At 45.2% G+C, this 18,142-nt stretch overlaps 1 protein-coding gene across 1 annotated transcript in view; it reads right to left on the bottom strand.

The window, feature by feature from the left end:
• LOC124591504 (ATP-binding cassette subfamily C member 4-like) overlaps window positions 1-6,866 on the bottom strand; it is a 257,017-nt gene extending 250,151 nt beyond the window's left edge. Inside the window, exon 1 of the mRNA XM_047131737.1 lies at window positions 6,747-6,866. Coding sequence (XP_046987693.1) covers window positions 6,747-6,820 — 74 coding nt within the window. The 5' untranslated portion in view covers window positions 6,821-6,866. The remainder of the gene's footprint in view (window positions 1-6,746) is intronic.
• Window positions 6,867-18,142: the final 11,276 nt, after the last annotated feature.

Here is an 18,142-nt window from a genome sequence, read left to right as displayed (position 1 = left end):
ATAATACTTATGACAAACACTATCCAAACCTAACCGGAACCCTTCCCACTAAAAATCCGAACCAATAACACACGACGAACATATTACCAACAGGCCCAACATGGTGGCTACATTTCATGAGATATTAGCACTCAAACACTAACATCACACACGGAAATGATAAACAGTCCTGCCCTCCTAACTTTTCCTCTCCCTCCAGATGTAAAGGACAAACACTCGTCTTTCATATCTCAATACCTTCTCTCATTCGCAACTTACACGAGCCTCAACTTATCAAGGCTCAAGCATATTCACGAGTACGTAACTTGCCGAATCGCTGCTTGGAGACGGTACTATTTCGTGTAACTTAAGATTGCTCAAAAACACATTTACATATCGAGAGGAAGAGGCTAAGGCGATCAGGAAGAAAACGAAAGCTGTCCTTGGTTTTCAGAGTGCTACTGAAAATTACTCTTAGTGGAAGGAAGGGGAAACGTCACCTACAGATCAGAACCGCCAATATCATTTGCTACCTATCTGAGATTGTTCAGTGGCCTGTAGATTTAACTGCACTTCGTCACCGTTCGCGGATCAGACAAACTGGGTCACGGAAAATGATCTCGGCACAAAAGAAGCTATTGGCACTACCAACGCAATATTTGTCGTGCAGTATTGAAGCGCGACTGCTCTTTCAGTAACTCGTCGCGATGACTGGACAGGTTTCGGCAAAATCGACCGGCGGAGCGGCAGTGAGGTACGGGGTTCTTGCGCTGTGTCTGAAGGCTGACAGCGCAAAACTCCAACGCTGCCTCACGGTAAACTTCTTGGATGTGGGAGAGATGAACTTGGTTGCACTTTGATGCGTCTCTGGGAAGACTCCGCCACTAATTGAAGATATCTGCGGCAGACACTAATTTCCATTGCCGTTTCATTACTTTAATTTCGGGTACACGTCATTTTTTCGGCGGGTGGCAGCATTACTCGACACAGCCACTGAGTTGATAGGCTGTTGTCAAACATTTTAGAAGGTAAACAATGTTCAAGACAGAAAAAATCGTGAACTAAAGCATCACGACCAACAGTTTTAGTAACTTTTTTGCGCCAATACAATAAGTATAATCAATAGACAACGGGTAGACAGGGCATATGCAACGGCAAGAAGTGCTTATAATTCAATGTAGAGATGTTTAATGTCTGTTCCCTGCTAAAGAGTGAGCCATATTGCAAAAAATTGTGGAGCGATGCATCAAACTGAACATTAACTGCTGTCAAACAAGACAATTTCTTATGACAAATTTCCAGTGTTATCCCAGTACACGAAGACCAGGAAAGGTCTACTACCGGAGAAAATCGTGTAGTCGCAAATTTTTGCACATCATACTACAATCCTGACAGGAGGGGGGAGGAGCTGCTTAAAAGTCACTGTCTTATATTTATCTTCTAGTAACTCAAACCACGACTTTCTAGACAAAAATTACATCACATTTCGTACAAAAAAATACATTTTTTCTCTGGCGGTAATAGATACAGAGTACGAGGGATGGAAAAATCGCAGATTATTAAAACTATTGTTCTAACGGTAAATAATTTGTGTCTTTAAATGGAGTTAGAAGTTAATAGTAAATGTGTTTACCACATCTAAATGGAACAGAGCCATATTGAGGGATAAATCGTGTCCTGGGAGTGTAAGAGTGGCGGAGGGTCGACGTGTGGAGCAGAGGCGCCTGGGGGGGGGGCAGGTAGCCACGTTTTCATGCACCTCTCCACAGGTCTGCAGGCTGCAGGTCGAGGCGGTGACTCGCCACTATCTGCCCCACTACGTCACAAGAAGCAACTACGAAATGTGAGAGGTCATACACAAGACTGCTAAAAGGAATTCGTTAAACTTTGGTTACACGATAAATCAGTCTAATCTAAAAGCCGTAAATTCAACGAAATACGTAGGTATTACAATTACGAACAACTTAAATTGGAGAGAACACACAGAAAATGTTGTGGGGAAGGCTAACCAAAGGCTGCGTTTTATTGGCAGGACACTTAGAAAATGTAACAGACCTACTAAGCAGACTGCCTACACTACGCTTGTACGTCCTCTTTTAGAATACTGCTGCGCGGTGTGGGATCCTTACGAGGTAGGACTCACGGAGTGCATCGAAAAAGTTCAAAGAACGGCAGCACGTTCTGTATTATCATGAAATATGGGAGAGAGTGTCACAAATGATACAGGATTTGGGCTGAAAATCGTTAAAAGAAAGGCGTTTTTCGTTGCGACGGAATCTTCTCACGAAAATCCAATCACCAATTTTCTCCTCCGAATGCGAAAATATTTTGTTGACACCGACCTACGTAGGGAGGAACGATCACCACGATAAAATACGGGAAATCAGAGCTCGTAGTTAAAGATATAGGTGTTTATTCTTTCCGCGTGCTATACAAGATCGGAATAAGAGAATTGTGAAGGTGGTTCGATGAACCCTCTGCCAGGCACTTAAATGTGATTTCCAGAGTACCCATGTAGATGTAGATATTTCACGAAATTGTACGGACTGCTCACAGCGTACCTCGTGAATCACTGCAGACAACGTGCCAACATGCCCGCAGAGCGTTTATTTAGCACAAAATGCGTTAACACTACATGGGAATGCAGACATGCGTTACTAATAACACTAATGCAGGTAATGCATATGGACAGAGAGCACGCAAATCTCTACACACAGTTAAACACTGCTAGAGAAGAGTGATTCTGAGCCATCCTGTACGGCAGTAATGTTTTCCTGGAAAATACAACTTCCCCACCATGAGCGTTGCTCGCTTTTCAGTTTACAGACAGGCTATATCTACCCAGGATTTCCTGTACAGTTCTCTTATGTGAGAAATAAAAAAAACCACACCAGGCTCGTGTTTATATAGTGGACTTATTTTCAGTTTATTAGGTGAGTACTTATCTGCAGTTAAGCTACTGTGTATTCCTGCGTAATTTGTAAATGTGATGAGGTCAGTGACCTTCGTAGTTGTGGGCGAGGGGGGTGGGGGGTGGGGGGCAGTGAGTGGATTGGTAAATGTTGCACCCTGCTGCTGCGTTTTTGTCAGTGGTGGTGAATTAGTGAATGACCAAAAGTTACTGCTCTTCTTTCACATCTTCCGAGATGGGTGTGAATATATCTGACAATGGGATTGATCAAATCCAGAGCAGTAATCTATTGCAATGCATTGCTGGATCTGTTTAAATATAAGAAGTTCTATAACTCCTAGGTGACCTACTTCTGTTGCAGAGAGAAAATTTAGGCCTTTCGACCTTTTCAGATTTCGGGAGAGCTGAGAATGGGGTGATGCAATTGATACCTATCATGGTGTAAAAATATTCCAGCCAGTGAAAGTGGAGGTAATGAAGCAGACTTTGTCGAATAGATACTGATAGCAAGTTACACTTGGAACAGGCTCTTCGATGTGGTATACAGTCGACAGTTGCAGCAGTTGAGTTTTTCTGCATAACAGCAAATAAGTACTCAAACTGAAAACAACTTCACTATATAAACACGAGCTCAGTTACTATTTTGTCTACTCACATAAGAGAACTTTAAAGAAACGCTAGGGAGGTATTGTCTGTAAACCGAAAAGCGAGCAGCACTATTGGTGGGGAAGGTCGCCATTTCCGGAAGATCACTCGCTCCAGCTGCCGTTAGGGATGACTAAGAATTTCTCCTCTAGCAGTGTAGAACTGTGTGCAGATATTAATGTAGATTCTGTCCATGTGCATCACATGCTTTAGTGTTATTGGTAACTCATATCTGCATTCCATGTAGTGGTAAAGCATTTTGCATTAAATAAACCTTCCAGAAGCTTGCCTGCACACTGCGTCGCCAATGATTCATTAGACGCACAGTGGAGGGACCGTACAGCTTCCTGAAACACCCTGTAGCTGCTTCTTGTGAGATCGTGGGGAATCACTTGCACTGCCTTTAGTCTGCAGACCTCTGAAGGATGGAAAAGCATGAACAAATCCAGCTGCCTGCCTTCCCTTCGCACTTCTACCCCGCACATCTCTCCTCTCCAACCCTGTTACACGCCCAGAACACATTTAATCCCTTAATATGGCTCTACTGGTACACTCAATTAGTATGTTTTTTAACCCCCTCCATTTACAGATGAGCATCAATTCTACACCTCTGGAATATGTTTATCTGCTATTTTTCCATCTTCTGCATTGTTTAAACTATTAGAGTAAAAAGGAATGATCTTTATGTAGGATATTTGTGTACTTCAATTTTGTACTGGACACATTTTCGCTAGAAGCCGCAGTGTGTGTGTCATTCGAGAAAAAAATGACATTTAAACTCACCCCCAATCCAACGCTCATATCACACTGGTCAGTATTTTTAGTATGTTGTTCAGGAGACACAATCTTAGCACCATGCAAAAATTTGCGACTGCATTTTTTCTTAACTTTCTTTCGTCAGGTTCCTTTTTGCCTCGGGATTCCATCGGCAAAAAGGTGGACGTCATCTGTGAAGCTTGCCTTGCCACATTGTCACTTGTTGCAGTCAAAATATCAAACAAGTGGCATTACAGGTACATCGCTACATTTCCAGGTGTGAACAACTTAGTGTGACACAAAGCACGATAGTATTTCTGCAGGGTCATCTCAAAATAATTCCTAATCCCTTTGGCTCAGATGTTTCAAGCCCAGGAAACTAGCTTTGATTCTCCAAAACTAGTTTTTTCTATTGTGCAGAACCAATTGCGTCAAGTGGATAACAAAGTATTACCAGGCAGGAAGAAAGCTGATACCCACACGTTTGCGACTAATCTATCAACAAGCGACTAGCTCGTTTAGATTTTGTACTACATGCACCTTTAGATTCGCAACAATCGTTACAAACTGGAAGATAAGCAACAGACGCTCGGTCGATGACGGTGTCACACTGGAGAAGGAAATCTGCCTCCTTTTCAGAGCTGTTTACAGAAGCCACGGAAAACAAATCTGACTGGCCACAAGGGGATCTGAACCGCTCCGGATGAGTTTGCCTTACTGCAGCATCCAATGCCTATTTAAGGCCCAAGCAAAACAAGCTGCACCTTAGGACGCCATCGGAGCCCAGCTGCAAAACGGATTTCTTAAGGCCTTACCAAGAGCCTAACGAAAGGCGACTAATGGCTGTGTGGAAAAAAGTTATCGAATGAGCTCTGGCACTATCTCGCTGGTTTGATTGAACTGCAGAGTAGTTCTTAGTTAAGACAGGCGATGATCACTCAGTGTACATTCCAAGGTGGAAACAGCCTGCTACATACATACGCAGATGTAGTGTTGGGTTAGAGTGATACAGTCCCTGCCCTCCCCATCCCCTCGCGCTTTCTTTCCCTCCGTCGCCGAAATGCTGGCTGCGATGACACTGATTTATAATGCAGCCTGAGATCTAGATTTGGCTGAAATGTGACAATTTGGTTGAGAGTTGGCGAAGATAACGAATACGAGTCAAAGGTTTTGATAGCAGGTTGACCTCTATCGTGGCTAATGTTTACGTTCGCGCCGTATGTAAATGCACTTTGCCATACCGGTGTTTAACATACTATTCGTCAAACGGAAGTGCAAGTTAAATTCAGAAAACTTATGTTGGGCAATGGATAAGCCTCCGACGATTATTTTGATGCATATTATGTACATACATGGTAGATAAACTCCAAAAAATGGAATGGGGTTCCACAACGTTATTTTTTTCGCCCTCTATTAGAGTATTGAGAGAACTAGGCGCAAGAAGTTCATGTAGCTCTATTTGATGAAACCTAATTTCTTAAATTATTTACTGGACAAAATTTAGCGTTTCATGTTCGCTTACAGAGTAAGAGCTATCTTACAAGACCAAAGGGTTATCAGTGCCAGTATACAGCTGCGGCTGCTAATGATTTCTGTCGAGATCCTGTAAGTATTAATGTTACGAGTAACTACAAGTACGTCACAGTTGCAAGGTAGTTGCAGAATCTACACCCCCCCCCCCCCCTCTCATGGCTGCCGTAGCAAAAAATTCTTCCCAAGCGGCACCCCCAGTATCAAGTTTATCAGTTGGATCTTTGATGTTAGTAGCATTTCAAGGCGCCAGTGCTGGGTAGTTAGAAAAGGGATTTTCTCTGTTTCTCTCCTCCCCGTATTTGTGTTTTGTTCCTCTTAATGATATTTTCTAAAGCTTTAGTTCAGTGTAGCGTTTAGTTTATTACACTTAAAACCATACATCTCTCATGTAACTTATCGTTAAGGTAGGCCGATGCACTTCCAAGTTATGAGGACTTCAAGTGACAGTCCTCACGTCATTAGAGACTAATGTAGCGTTAGACTCTACAAACAGCATTGCAGCATTCTGAACAGAAAGTTAATTACTGACACCTTTTCCTGTCTCCAGTGTTTTTCTTTAACATTACTCAGTTTGATAGCTTCCTTTGTATTGCTGTACTCAGATCCATAGCATCTATTAATAATGTATCACACCCTGTTTACTGCACTGTTGTGCAGCTGGTCGTGTAAACATACTTATTTAGTTGGTCCACCTTAGGCAGCTAGCCAGTGCACAGACCTAGATTATAAAAGCTGTTCGAGATGTACGTTTCTTAAATACGACGAACGCCTCTGAAATGCGGCTAACAGTAAACTAAACAGGTGTCTGCATGATCTTCCCCAAAATTCTACTTCTGGATATTCGATGACAATGTGATGGGGTTTTACACTTCCCAGAACTGTGCAATCAGAAATACCGATACGGGCAGAGGGCGTCACTCACCAGAAAAACAGCACCGAGACGGGATTTGCGGTGGCCCGCGGGTTGGGGTTGGACTTGCGCCTCGTCGTGTCCATAGCGCCGGCACTCACTCACTGACCGGCGGCAGACGCCACAGCAGACTGAGGGGCGCGCGCGCTTCTGCTGACTGGCCACATGGCCAGGGCGGTGCTCCCCTCCCCTCCCCTCCCCTCCCCCCACCACCTCACCAGCAAACCAACTGTTCGGCCGCTGTTGACCCCAGTCTGCGACTGCGTGCTGCGCGGCTCCGCCTCGCCATACGAACAATGGAGCAGCTGCTGCAACAGCCACTTCTCATGCTACACGCACAACAGACTGCACTGTCAGCAGAGATCTGACTCGCACGGCGCCCAGCTACAGGGTCCAACTGAAAGTTTAGTAGCAGGGTTTCCTGCCCGTTCGAAGCGTGATGGTCTGTTCACATGCGCCAGAATTTGTATTTATGTTTATCTGTGTATCCTGAGTCACAAATAACGGGAAACTTCACAAATACCAACCGTTCTCTCTTCTTCCTTCTCTTCACAGTGTGACGGTTTCCTAAGTCCACCTCAGTGAAATAGATTGCCTTCATCCCAAGCGAAAAGGTTAATAAGTAACATACGAGTATGTCTATAAAGGGTGTTCAAAGCAGTCTGAAAAGTTTGTGAGGGTGTTACAAGGGAAGTTGTGCTGAGAAATAGTTGTTAGGAAAATAGGATTCAACAACTTGCGCCTTTTCAGAGTTATTTAGCATTGAAGTTAGACCACCAGGTCGTCGCACGCGCGAATTCAAGCAGCGTGCCAGAGACAGTGTCACCAAACTTATTCTTCGTTTGGTTTCCTCAAACCGAACAAACATAGCTTTTGCTCAGATAGCTTAAATTCATCACTTCCGAAAGACGAGCGTTGCAACAAGTGGTTAACTCGCGGACCAGCAGATGTCTGTGCGTTACCGCATTTTAGCGCGTGCAAGTGCTTGAATTTGCACGCGCAATTACATGATTGGGTAACTTCAGCGCTAAATAACTCCGAAACGGTGCAAAGTATCGAGTTTTTCTTAACATTTATCTATCAGCACAGTCTCCCAAGCAACACCTTTACAAGCTTTCCAGAGAGTTTTTGACCTCCCGTGTATAATTCTGCTTGGGCATAGCATCGCATAGTCGTGAAAAGTAGTACGCCTAATGCTTCTACAGAGTGTGCGGAAATTTCCGTTAAGAACATCTAGGACTTGTAGAGGGGAGGGAGTACATAATATTTTGAACAGAAACCCATAGGAACCCACGTCCAGAAACATCATCCAACGACGCTATAGAGCGTCACCAAGTTATACGCACCGGCGCCTGTAAATGTGTGGTTCTGTGATCATGTTACTAACTTTGAAGGATTATGGAGAAGGATAAATTTATCAATTTGATTTAAAGATCCCTGTAGCGGAAACGAGCGAGTCAAAAGTTTTAAGTGAAAATCAAAAATGGTTCAAATGGCTCTGAGCACTATGCGACTTAACTTCTTAGGTCATCAGTCGCCTAGAACTTAGAACTAATTAAACCTAACTAACCTAAGGACATCACACACATCCATGCCCGAGGCAGGATTCGAACCTGCGACCGTAGCGGTCGCTCGGTTCCAGACTGTAGCGCCCAGAACCGCACGGCCACTTCGGCCGGCCAGTGAAAATCATTCTGGTACATCTGACAGTGGAATACATGTACCAATGCTGTTGTTGCTAAGACTGTAGGGTAGGCAACTCTCAGAGATGGTAGTATGGACCAAAACAGGAAAAAAACTCCAGTAAACATGGCCTCTGAAATCCATACCTGAGGAGCTATGAGCATTTGTTCACCTTCACTAGTGCGAAACAAATCTCCTCTATTGAACTAATAGCTCCTGACGTATGCACCGAGCGAGGTGGCGTAGTGGTTTAGACACTGGACTCGCATTCGGGAGGACGACGGTTCAATCCCGCGTCCGGCCATCCTGATTTAGGTTTTCCGTGATTTCCCTACATCACTCCAGGCAAATGCCGGGATGGTTCCTCTGAAAGGGCACGGCCGACTTCCTTCCCCATCCTTCCCTAATCCGATGACCACGCTGTCTGGTCTCCTTCCCCAAAACCAACCAACCAACCTGACGTATGCATTTTAGAGCCCATGTTTACTAGACATAGTTTCTTGTTTTGATCCATACTACCACCTCTGAAAGTTGCCTACCCTACAATCTTACCAACAACTGTACCAGTGCATGTATTCCACTGTCAGACACATCAGAGAGGTTTTCGCTTATGACTTTCGACTGGTTCGTTTCCGGTATAGGAATTCTTACCTCAAATTGATATATTTATCCTTTTTCATCATCCTCTAAAGTTTGTAACATCATCACGGAATCGTCCTGTGTATACACACATTTCCAGGCGCCGGGAGCTATAATTTTGACACTCTATTAGTATTCTCGGATAATGTTTCTGGACATGGGTTCCTATTCAAAATGTTATGTACTCAAAAATGGTTCAAATGGCTCTGAGCACTATGCGACTCAACTGCTGAGGTCATCAATCGCCTAGAACTTAGAACTAATTAAACCTAACTAACCTAAGGATGGCACACAACACCCAGCCATCACGAGGCAGAGAAAATCCCTGACCCCGCCGGGAATCGAACCCGGGAACCCGGGCGTGGGAAGCGAGAACGCTACCGCACGACCACGAGATGCGGGCGTGTTATGTACTCAGTCGCCTCTACAGGTCCCAGAAGTTTGTAATGGTAAGTCCCTAACAACTCGTGTAACTGAGGAGAGGGAGAAAACGGTTGCAATTTGTGGCGTTTCCCTTTACTTGTGACGCAGGACACACAAATAAACATAAATGCAAGTTCTGGCGAATATGGATAGACCATTCACGCTTCGAACGGGAGAATTTTAGGAAACTGTGGGTTCATCCGTAAAGGAGACCGCATATAGAACACTAGTGCGACCCATTCTTGTCTACTACTCGCATATTTGGGATCCGCTCCAGGTCGGATTAAGGGCAGACATAGGAGCAATTCAGAGGCGGCCTGCCACATTTATTGCTGGTATTTTCTAACAGTAGGCAAGTGTTATGGAGTGATTCTTCAACTTCTCCCGGCGTATTTCTTGCACGAACAGTCCACGGGTGTACTGCCGGTCCATAGTGTCCAAAGGGCACAATATTTCGGCGATCAGGCATGTCGCCATCGTCAGGTGCGCTGACGAACTGAGCTCCTGAGTAAGGGTTTGATTTTTTTTTTTTTTTTTTTTTTTTTTTTTTTTTTTTTTTTTTTTTTTTTGAGATGGGGCCCCTCCACGCTCGCACCAACCTGCTGACCAAACCGAAAGTTCCACTGTCACTTCCGTCAACACGTTAGTTATCTAGTAAATGGATAACAGGATATTGGGCTGTGATGATGTCCGTGCGTCTGGGTAAGCCTACGCATTAACACGGTCCATCAGGTGATAGATAGTGGACGAAACGCGAGTGAGGGTAGCGGTTTGAAGAGCAGAGGGAAAAAAGTGCCAAGGCTCGTGCCGTGGGGGAAAAAAAAACCTCTGCGACAGTGGGATGGGTAGTAAGAGCAGTAGTGGCTTACTAGCTGCGATACAATGTTGGATCTGTTAGTATGGGTATCATGCATCATTACCGTGGCAAGCGGTGGCGATGTATCCCAGTTGCTGCAGCCGCTACATTCCTGGAACAATCAAGATCGTTATATAGTAGCGGGAGATCGGCCATAGATCATCTCACTGTGTGGGGGATGTGTGGAGTTTGTCTGCATGCAGTGTACGGTACGGCTTCCCTGCGTGGTGCCAGTTTTTCGGCAGTGTATTCCAGCTGGATATCCAGTAATGGCGTCTGATTAACAGGGGCTCACCTGTACCGTTGTGTTTGCGTGTGCTAGGCCATAGATGTTAGGTCCTTACAAGTATGTCTTTTGGTCTTTTGTGTTTCCATCTATGGTTGTGGTCGTAATTCCCCAGATTCAGAATAAACGGGTTCTGCGAATGTCTGGAGTTTCTGCATAGTCTTGTGGTGAGTTTGTGGATTACCTCCGTGAGAGTCTCAAGTCGGTATTCCCGGTGAAAGTCCGCGATTCGTGTGTATCGTGGAGCATTGCTTAAGATTTTGAGTACTTTGTTTTGTATGAGCTGCAGACGGCGCAGGCGTGTGGGCGCAGCGTATCCGCAGACAGGAGCTGCGTACGTCATCAGGGGTCGGATAAGTGTCATGTACATGGACCTCGACACCCTTCTGTTCAGTGTGCTACGCCTGTTGAGCATAGGATAGAGCTGTTTGAGCCTCGCGCTAGCTCGGTTGGTCATGTGTTGTATGTGGTCCCCCCAGAGTAATTTCCGGTCCAGCCAGACACCGAGGTATTTGACTTTCTCACGGAAACGCATTGGGCGTCCATGTAGAGTTATTGGTCTGCACTATCGGTGTTTGCGCAGTTGGTTCGGTCTTCTAGTGAACAGAACGGCTTCGCACTTGTCGACGTTTACTCTAACACGCCATTTCTCCAACCGAGGCTCGGCCACTCTGAGTGCAGTCTGTAAGCGTGACGTAATGTTTGATTGTTTCCAATCTTGCGCGAGGATGGCTGTGTCATCCGCGTAGATTGCCATCGTTGTGTTGTGTTGTGTGTGGCTGGGAGATCGTTTATGTAGAGGTTAAACAGTAGGGACCCTAGGATGCTTCCCTGGGGTACTCCCGCGTGTATACCGTGTCGTGTTGATTGTGTTCCCTGCACGTCAGTGTTGAAACTCCTGTCTGTGAGGTATGAGTGTATTAGACGCACCAGCCCGTCGGGAAATCCCGCGTCGCTGAGTTTGCGAATGAGGCCGTTGTGCCATAGACGGTCTCAGGGCGGGCGGCCGTCCTAAATCCCCTCCCCCCGCGAGGCGTTCTCTCCGCGGCTGCGCGTCGGCGGTCGCTGAGAGACTGGCTGGCGGCGGCGTGTGTGGTGGCGTCGGTGTGACTGCCTCGTCCGCCCCGGTCGCTCGTTCGTTTTCTTTGCTGAGCCCTCTTTCTAATTAGACTCAGTGCTGGTTCCCATGCCTTGCTGACGTTATAGCCGCCATCTCTGTTGATGAGTCCGTCCCTGGTACGAATTTCGATGGCCTCTCTAACGACGCTGTCCCAGTGTTTAAGATGTCTGTGCCAAGACCCTGGTATGTCGGTAGTCCATTCCGTGATTTTCGGACAAACAGGGCTCTGCGAATGCCGACTTGTTTGGGTACATAAGTCGAGTGTGCCTCTGATGTTCTCGGAAACGATCTTCGATTTAGGACGGCCGCCCGCCCTCAGGAGCTCAGTTCGTCAGCGCACCTGACGATGGCGACACGTCTGATCGCCGAAATATTGTGCCCGTTGGACGCTATGGACCGGCAGTACACCCGTGGACTGTTCGAGCAAGTATTATGGAGATGCCTCAAGGACACCAACTGGAATCCCTGGAGTGAAGGTGACGTTCCTTTCGAGGAACACTATTGAGAAAATTTAAAGAACCGACATTTGAAGCTGACTCCAGAACGATTCTACTGCCACCAACGCACATTTCGCGTGAGGACCCCGAAGGTAACGGAAATTCGGGCTCGTTCGGAGTCATACAGGTAGTCGCTTCTCCCTCGACCTGTTTGCAAGTGGAACAAGAAATGAAATGAGCAGCAGTGGTACAGGGTCCCCAGCGCCACTCACCGTACGGTGTATTGCGGAGTATGCGCTGAGGTGTGGTCATGGGTCCTCCGGACACAGCTACTTTGATGCGATAATAAAAAAGAGTTTTAATTTTTAAAAAGGTTATTAAACATTGAGTGTAAACATTACCAAACGTCGTATTTAAGAAGCTCAACGACAGTACCTTCCATCTTTTACCTTTGCTTGCACTTACATAAATCAGTCTAAACTAAGAACATGTCATGAAAAACAATATATAAACAAGGATAAAAACTGTTTCTTAAATTGTAAATTTTGCTTCTTAAAAGCATAAAACAAAACTTTTTGTATTGGCTTTCTGGCCGTGCCGATTCAGCCATCTCAATGGTACTGTCGATCATGACGATCTGAGAGTAAGGACAACACAACACCCAGCCCCCGAGAGGAGCATCCGCCGCGCTGGTCGCGCAGCTACCAAGGCGGGCAACAACAACTATCTCCCTACATAAATACTCTGATAGTAGCCAAAGTGAGCCAAGTTACATGCACCAATTAGACTCGTGCTAACAGGTGGCTTGGACTTGGCGCACGAGTGTACAGTCACGACCAGTCGTTAGCACAAACTCTTCGTCATTGTCGGAAACTCATTTTAAGAATTTGTGGTCGGTTACGCGCAGGTGTTGAATTTCCACCAGTTTCGTCATCGCAGCTGCATGATTCATCGTTCACCCATTCCTCTAATATGTTATGTCGATTTCCAAAACTCCTATTTAGATTTGCCATTATAATACCTGAAATAAAGTAATAAAACTGAAGAAGTAACGAAACAAATAAAGCGAGTATCTGTAGCGATGGGCCCAGTCGACCCTCGCCACCAAGACGTCCACCATAGCACTACTGACGGTAGGTACCAAGAGCGGGTGCAGCGTTGGCTCCCTCTACATTTCTTACACACGTTCAGACACAGATCGAGGGTGCACTGGAGCTACGACTACAGTTAGAAAATCTGACAAAAATCCCCACGTGACTGCGACCCTAAATAACCAACTGACTGCATAATGTTAATGCTCCGTCGCCACGGGAAGCCTCTCATGAAAATAATGAAGGTGGAAATTCCGGAGGATAAACAGCTGTCCTAACTCTTAAGCGTCGATTAAGACTTTTCGTCTCAAAACTTTGTCACTCTAACGCAACTGTAAAAACACGAAGCGTATTTCTCTCATCTATTCACTCATACTATTTAAAATGCAAATGCTGACTGAAGATAAACGTTGTTTTTCAATAAAATTGCAATCCCTGCGTCTCCTTGTATTACCTTACCAAATCTCTCTTCAGAATATACAGTCCTAACCTGGAGCAAGTAAACGGCGCTAGCCCACAATCAGCGTTTGGTTTTCAACCTTTTAGAAGTAGCCGTGTTTACCGACTAAATTATGCGAATTCAGGTCCACCTATTATGCCAACAACTGTTGTTTGTAAATGCCCAAACATGCTCCAGCACATTCGTGCCAACATCAGTCCCGTAAAATGCAAAAATATTTGAAGTACTAATTATGCTAACGACTTGGGCCTGAAAACAGTTCATGTCCGTAACTGCCATTACCGCTACCTTCTCCTCTACATTGTTAGATTCTGTAAGGTCCTCTTTACATTATTGTATACCGGCGGCTTGTCTTCAGCAGCTAAATCAAGTTAATTGGCGAGTTAACAAACAATTTCATCGAAAACTTAACTTTGTTGAACGAAAATACACTCCTGGAAATGGAAAAAAGAACACATTGACACCGGTGTGTCAGACCCACCATACTTGCTCCGGACACTGCGAGAGGGCTGTACAAGCAATGATCACACGCACGGCACAGCGGACACACCAGGAACAGCGGTGTTGGCCGTCGAATGGCGCTAGCTGCGCAGCATTTGTGCACCGCCGCCGTCAGTGTCAGCCAGTTTGCCGTGGCATACGGAGCTCCATCGCAGTCTTTAACACTGGTAGCATGCCGCGACAGCGTGGACGTGAACCGTATGTGCAGTTGACGGACTTTGAGCGAGGGCGTATAGTGGGCATGCGGGAGGCCGGGTGGACGTACCGCCGAATTGCTCAACACGTGGGGCGTGAGGTCTCCACAGTACATCGATGTTGTCGCCAGTGGTCGGCGGAAGGTGCACGTGCCCGTCGAGCTGGGACCGGACCGCAGCGACGCACGGATGCACGCCAAGACCGTAGGATCCTACGCAGTGCCGTAGGGGACCGCACCGCCACTTCCCACCAAATTAGGGACACTGTTGCTCCTGGGGTATCGGCGAGGACCATTCGCAACCGTCTCCATGAAGCTGGGCTACGGTCCCGCACACCGTTAGGCCGTCTTCCACTCACGCCCCAACATCGTGCAGCCCGCCTCCAGTGGTGTCGCGACAGGCGTGAATGGAGGGACGAATGGAGACGTGTCGTCTTCAGCGATGAGAGTCGCTTCTGCCTTGGTGCCAATGATGGTCGTATGCGTGTTTGGCGCCGTGCAGGTGAGCGCCACAATCAGGACTGCATACGACCGAGGCACACACGGCCAACACCCGGCATCATGGTGTGGGGAGCGATCTCCTACACTGGCCGTACACCACTGGTGATCGTCGAGGGGACACTGAATAGTGCACGGTACATCCAAACCGTCATCGAACCCATCGTTCTACCATTCCTAGACCGGCAAGGGAACTTGCTGTTCCAACAGGACAATGCACGTCCGCGTGTATCCCGTGCCACCCAACGTGCTCTAGAAGGTGTAAGTCAACTACCCTGGCCAGCAAGATCTCCGGGTCTGTCCCCCATTGAGCATGTTTGGGACTGGATGAAGCGTCGTCTCACGCGGTCTGCACGTCCAGCACGAACGCTGGTCCAACTGAGGCGCCAGGTGGAAATGGCATGGCAAGCCGTTCCACAGGACTACATCCAGCATCTCTACGATCGTCTCCATGGGAGAATAGCAGCCTGCATTGCTGCGAAAGGTGGATATACACTGTACTAGTGCCGACATTGTGCATGCTCTGTTGCCTGTGTCTATGTGCCTGTGGTTCTGTCAGTGTGATCATGTGATGTATCTGACCCCAAGAATGTGTCAATAAAGTTTCCCCTTCCTGGGACAATGAATTCACGGTGTTCTTATTTCAATTTCCAGGAGTGTATTTCGCGACTACCATTTGCGGTTAATTAAGAGTAATTTTTGAAGTATCCATCCTAATCTGCATGCTCTTCTGTTGTGGAAATGCACACAGAAACACGATACACGTTGAGAAACTCCATCACAAACTACACATTTGCGCGTAACGAAACACAATGTCTATGTTGCTGCTGTTGTGTTCACTTGTTTTCGTATCAGTCTGGTATCAAACTCTCTCTCTCTCTCTCTCTCTCTCTCTCTCTCTCTCTCTCTCTCTCTGTGTGTGTGTGTGTGTGTGTGTGTGTGTGTGGTCATAGTTTCTGTATAGTTCCTTTCCTGTGTTAAATAGTACGTCATTGCGTGTAATGTAGTGCACCGTACATAATCTGTTTTTAGTCTACTAATACCTCTATATGTGGAAGTATTCTTCTGTCATACGTTTTTAGTAAAGACTATGGCTCGATTTTAGTATTTTTAAATCTGTGTCTATTTCATTTTTATAAACAACAGTTGTCTGCATAATAGACGGCCCCGAATTCCCATAATACCGTCAGTCCGGTTCGATACAAAGCAACAACTACTTTATTACAATACAATGTTAATTTCCTTTATTTGAAAACAGCTACTGGCTGTGGAGGTTGTCTACTCTTCACAACCTCCATCCCATCTACTTTCTAGGTATCTGGTTTCCCAGTATGTGGTGCCGGGTGACAGCTGAGATTTTCTTTCTCAGGTGCTAATATGATACATGTCTTACAGCAACAACTAATAAAAAAATCAGTTATTACTGGTTTTCTGTCTTGAGCTTACTGCAACCGCAGTGACAGAAAACCAATAAAAACTGATTTTAATAGCAGCTGCGGAAGATGGTCATGCAAACAAAAGTAATAAAAAAATTCCGCGGTCTTTTTTCTGTACCATTTAGAAACGGATTCATTTTTTCGACACCTTCTTTCGTTGTAAATTGTTTTACGGGGAATAAAATAAGCGTATCTAAGTGGGCCATTACAAGGTACGGATAAACTGTTTCGGCTTCATCTGTAAAGTTACCCCATCTTTTCCGAGGACATCTAACGTATTTTTATCCTTTCGGTCCGTTTTCTCTCATTACCTTAGGAAGTCTTCTTTCGTCAATTTCGTCGGTATGATCTTTCCATTTCTTTCATTTTTTACCACTTTTAATGTCATCTAATTGTATTCTTATCACATGACTAGGTATCCTATCAAACTTAAAATATCCTCTGACTTTTCTTAGAAAATTCGTTTACGCTGTTTGGACATACTTCAGGAACGTCTGAAAGGTTGTGATATCTTTCACGCCTCTCTCTCCAAGGATAGATGTCTTTCCATTTAAGTTGTCGATATGGTTTGTTACGAAGAAAAGGTAAAAAGTGAAGACAAATTAAAAAACGTTTTGTTTGCAAACTAACATTGCATGTAACGTCGTTACTAAACGTAAACTGTCTGAACGTCTATGTAGTCGGATCTATCTTCTGACAGGCTTCGTAATTGTGTCTTGGAAGAAGCTTTGTTGCACCTTGTGCGTCCACTCTTGCATTGCCCTCACCAGGTTGTCAACCAACGAAAATGTGATGTAATGCAGGTGCTCCTTCATCGCAGTAGTTGTCATTTCTCACTTTCTGACTATTAGGAGTGTAATGATTTAGCAGCGTACCTCTCATATCTAAAAACACTGTCATCACTAGCTGTGAAAGACCGGCGCTTCCACACCATGCCCCGACACTTACTTTATGGTTATTAGCTGTCAAAAGTAGGCAGGCAAGGTCCAAAGTGCGTCACTGATGACGTTGTCGACGAGTCATGGGATTTATCCACCTCTCCCTTGTAATGGTACTTGAATTACGTAACCATTATGGTACCTCATCTGAACCTCTCGACACCAGTAATATTCTACTGTGTTTCTGTAAAGTAGTTTACATATTTCTGAGACAACATTCAGATTTGATTTCATTTGTGATACATCCAACGAGTTAAAATTTCATAGAGTGGCTATAGGTCCGCCATGTTTGAAGCAAATTGAAGTTCTGTCCGCCATGTTTTCTTTAGTCAAGGCATTCGTCTGCTGTGTCCCGCCCCCTTGTAACTGCGTTTGACTTACTTGAAATAGCCCATACTAGCTTTATTTTTTCTAAAACAAGCAATAGACACAAGTGATTTCAGTGTACACTGACAGCAAAAAGGGATGTTTTTGTCGAAATATGGCTAAACTTTTCGATGTAGATAACACTACGAGACAACTCAAATAAGTGTGTCCATCCACTATAACGTTACTTGTTGCCCATAAATTAATGCAATTAGAGCAGGTACCACCGGAATATTACGGTGAAACTTCTAAACATGCTGTGGTTAACTATTAGAAACAGTAACGGGCGCAGAAATGCAATATTTTTGTCGCTATTTCAAAGTAAACAGTCAAAGCCTCAAAAACCAGTACACTGTGAACGAGAATATTATTTGAAATATGTGTTACAAGCAGTTAACACAAGCATAGTATTTCAATAATAATAATAATCTACAAGAAAAGTAAAATAATTTATTTACATTTAATTTTTACGATGTTTTAA

The sequence above is a fragment of the Schistocerca americana genome, chromosome 2, assembly GCF_021461395.2.
Source record: "Schistocerca americana isolate TAMUIC-IGC-003095 chromosome 2, iqSchAmer2.1, whole genome shotgun sequence".
NCBI classification, from domain to species: Eukaryota; Metazoa; Arthropoda; class Insecta; order Orthoptera; family Acrididae; genus Schistocerca; species Schistocerca americana.
Note: the sequence above shows the minus strand (reverse complement) of the source record. Positions and strands in the feature narration are given on the sequence as shown.